Genomic DNA, 3,987 nt, shown 5'->3' with positions numbered 1-3,987 from the left:
TTTTCGTGAAGGCTGTGTTTATCAATGAACCTATTGCAGCGTTCTTCAAACTCCTCACGCGTTAGTGAATCATACACGGCATTTTGCAAAGCAAACTTTATATGTTCATATTCACAATAACCACTTAACTTTTTCGGCAACTTCTTCATTATATGCCACAAACACCATCTATGTCATGTATCAGGAAACACAATCTCGATTGCATTTTGCATTGCCTTGTCCTAATAAGTGATTATAGCGTTAGGAGCAGAATTCCACATACATGCAAGTCAAGATTCAAAAAGCCATACAAAAGTTTGTGTGTCCTCGTGGGAGACTAACCCGCAACCTAACAATGTGGAATGGCCGTGATGGTCAACACCGACAAACGCAGCAAATGGCATATCATACTTGTTAGTCAAATATGTCGTGTCGAATGACAACATCGCCGAATTCCCTAAATGCGGCCTTACTTCTTGCATCCACCCATAGAACATTCTACAATCGACCATCCTCATCTAAATCCATAACGTAGAAGAAATTTGGATTATCTTTTTGCATCTTCAGAAAATATTTTTGGATTGCAATAGCATCCCCAACACCAAGTCGGGTCTTCCTAACCTTTTCAATGTAATTCCTACAATCCTTTTGTAAGAAAGTCAAATTCTTAGCACCATCAGCTTCAACTAACAAGGAATTAAAATTTTTATTAGATCTAATCCTAGCCTTATCATTCACTTCAAGCTTCCTTTTCACATATGGCTGTATAATTCGATTGCTCTTGAAAAATCCAGTTTTGCTAGGACTACTGAGTTCATGGTTATACTCATAGATGATCGACACTATTTCCCATTTTTTATCAGAATGTCGAGATGCAGTACAACGAGCCTTACAACCACTTTTTGTCAATGGTACGATTTTACAAACATTTCTGGAGTTACTTTCTCGCTTCCCACCACAAGAACAAGCCACATTTGCATAAATCAACTCCCCATCAACTCTTTTTCTTGAAGATCTTATAGCAACTTCAAACCCTATTTTATTCCCATAGCTCTTGTAGTATTGAAAAAACTTATCAAACGATTCATAAAACATTCCAGGTTCAGGTTTGCATTCCTCTTCTAAACTTCTGTTATCTTCCATTTCTTGAAAATCATTATCCTAATATATTGAAATTATAATAGCCTAAAATTAGAATACAATAATACTAAGAAAAGGTAGAAATAATACCATTAAAGTAATTACAAACATATTAATGAATAAAAAAGAGATTAGAAAGACAAACTTACCTCCACCATATTGAATTGAGAGGAATGGTTCTCTGCTTTTTTCAAGTTACACTCCTCCATCTTTAAAGTGGTGGTGGAAGAGGATGAGCAAACGCTGACAGTTTATGGTAGTGGTGCGGTTTGAATTGGTCGTACTACAAGAGACACTGGATGTGTAAAACGGTTGTAATTGGTGGTGGTGGCGTGCTCAATTAAGAAGTCTGCACACACAAAAACTTTTAATGTAAACAATAAAACCTATATTAAAGCATGTCAACAACAATTTCAACCAATTGAAATTTGAGCTACAACCAAGAACCAAAAAATATATATATATATATATATATATATTAAAGAAATAGAGAAATCAAGAGAGTTGCATTTTAAAAAATTCAGCTACAGTGAGAAGCAACAGAAATCAAGAGAGTTGCATTTAAATATGCTAAGCCATAGCACACACCAAGCTAAATTGGTATGAATCTTTCTGTTTTTTTTTTTTTTTTTTTTTTTTTTTCAATTCAGTTCCTAATTTGTACCATGGAAGACATTAATAAACTGGAATCAAGGTAAGAGGACATAACAAGCCACACATTCCAGACAGGTTGCCATGTATCAAGAATTTCAAAGGACCGCATTAACCTAAAGGCTATCAAAAAAATTTGAAACAAGCCCTATAGAGAGAGAGAATTATGTCTAAATCAAACAAATAAATGTATCACATGCATGATTAAGGTTAAAAAACAATACACAAGCTTAAACATGAAAGAAGATTCTTATACTTCAAGGAGGAATGGCCAAACCTCTGCTTCTACACCCTGCATTGCAGAATGAAGAATGAATACTCACAACAATATGAGAGAGAGAATGATAAAACAAAGTGGTCACAATTGAAAATTATATGGAATGAATAAGTTGGCATATAAGTCTGATCAAAATTTTAATAACATACCCCAACACGGACTTACACCACCTTCAACAAGTCTTCCATTGGTGTAAATAAGCTCTTCCATTGTTTGGCAAGAAACGCATGTTTTCTTCTCCTGCGGGACAATGGTGATTTAAGAGTACCCTTGAAAAAAGAAGAAACAAAACAAATAAATATCTTCATAAAAGGGAATGGAAAATAACAATTATAATTGGAAAAACAATGCAGAACAAAAAATGAAAGTGTCAATGGGCAATGCACATATACACAATAGACTAGTGAAATGTTGGAGAACTTCATAACAGAAAGAAAATAAAAGATAAAAGCACAAGCTTCTTTCCATATACATTGAGAGGTACAAACAAGACAAAAGCAAACGGGAAAAGGCAACACTCTTAACTCATCAACACTAACACTTACACTTTAATTATTCAGATATGACTCAATCCATTTGTAAAATAAAAATGACAAGGTGCCACCATTTGTTTGGCTGAAGAGACACAAGATAAGACATGGAATAATAATATTTCAAGACAAAAATCAAACCGTCAAAAACACCAAACTGAATCTTGCACGTATCGGCCTCTTTTTTTGGGGTGGTTATTCGCCTCTACCCTAGCCTCCTAGACACAGGAACTCCAACTGTTAACCCTTAAATAACTTTTGTAGGACAAACAAATTGATTCCATTATTAATAAATGACAAACCCCCCCAAGAGTGGCTCTTAGGATCGACATGCAACAAAAACACAAATCACGAGTGTTAGTAGAGTTAATTGAAATGCTACCTTCTGTCAGTAGAGTGAAAGGTGTTTGGGATGGTGGATGGCGACGACCTGGTGCGACTATGTTGGCGGCTACGGTGGCGGCTGAGATTGGAGAATGTGGTGCCTAGCGTTTTCAAAATTGGAAGAAAATTTGGGGAGAATTTTTTTGGGTCCCTATTTTAGGGAAATTGAAATTGATTCAATTTGTTTGAGGGAAAGTGGAGATTTCAAATTTTAGGGTATTTTGAAAAAAAAAAAAATTAAGTTTTAGGAGGAAGTGGTGTGACAGTTTGGTGACGTGGCAGATGAGATGGTAGTACCACGTCATAATATAACTAATAAATTAAGTATAAATATCTCTATTTGGTAAATGTACCCATAATTAATTTAATTAACTAAAATATCCGCCTTCAGCAAATACTATTTTATTATAAACTAAACTAAGAAAGTGCTTCATTGATTAGCTGAAATAAATTTTGACTGCTATACTTTACCTCTTTTGGTAATCTCAGTGGCTGCTCCTGAATTAAGGCCCAAGGCCCAACTTCAAATTGAACTTGGGCAACCATCTGCCCATCTACTAAAACGCTCCTTGACCCGTGTGATTAAAATGTTTATTAAAAATTTGGTTATTTTACTTGTTATATTTATAGTATTAATTTGTTGAGTAGTAAAAGTGTGTAAAACGCACTATGAGAAAATTAATTATTGACTAATTATTTAGTGGGTATGTATTTTTCTTAAAATTTTCAAATTAAATACCATACGCTTTTATAAACTCGCCAACTTGACTCACTGAAATCATCACTCATCAACCTTTACTTTCCTCTCCACCGTCGAAGAACTCCAACTCTTGACACTCGTTGAAAGCCTGATCACCTCTCAAACTCATCTCCGATATGAAGTAAAATCTCATTGATACCTATAAAAAAATTCACCTTTAAAAAGGAACCCACCAAAATCTGGATGCTTAACTCAAATAATAATAAATGGATTATGTATGCTTTTAATATATAGTATGATGTATAAACTACATTTTTTCAAACTAA

General features: G+C 34.4%; 1 protein-coding gene across 1 annotated transcript; it reads right to left on the bottom strand.

The window, feature by feature from the left end:
- Positions 1-477: 477 nt before the first annotated feature.
- LOC116110599 (protein FAR1-RELATED SEQUENCE 5-like) lies at positions 478-1,328 on the bottom strand. The gene is made up of 2 exons (XM_031396805.1): positions 1,269-1,328; positions 478-1,140 (listed from the first exon to the last, which is right to left on the bottom strand). Exons 1-2 carry the CDS (start codon positions 1,326-1,328, stop codon positions 478-480), a joined length of 723 nt encoding a protein of 240 aa, XP_031252665.1.
- Between the last annotated feature and the right edge of the window lie 2,659 nt (positions 1,329-3,987).

The sequence above is a fragment of the Pistacia vera genome, unplaced genomic scaffold, assembly GCF_008641045.1.
Source record: "Pistacia vera cultivar Batoury unplaced genomic scaffold, PisVer_v2 Contig608, whole genome shotgun sequence".
Classification (NCBI taxonomy): Eukaryota; Viridiplantae; Streptophyta; class Magnoliopsida; order Sapindales; family Anacardiaceae; genus Pistacia; species Pistacia vera.
This window is presented reverse-complemented; position numbering and strand designations above follow the sequence as displayed.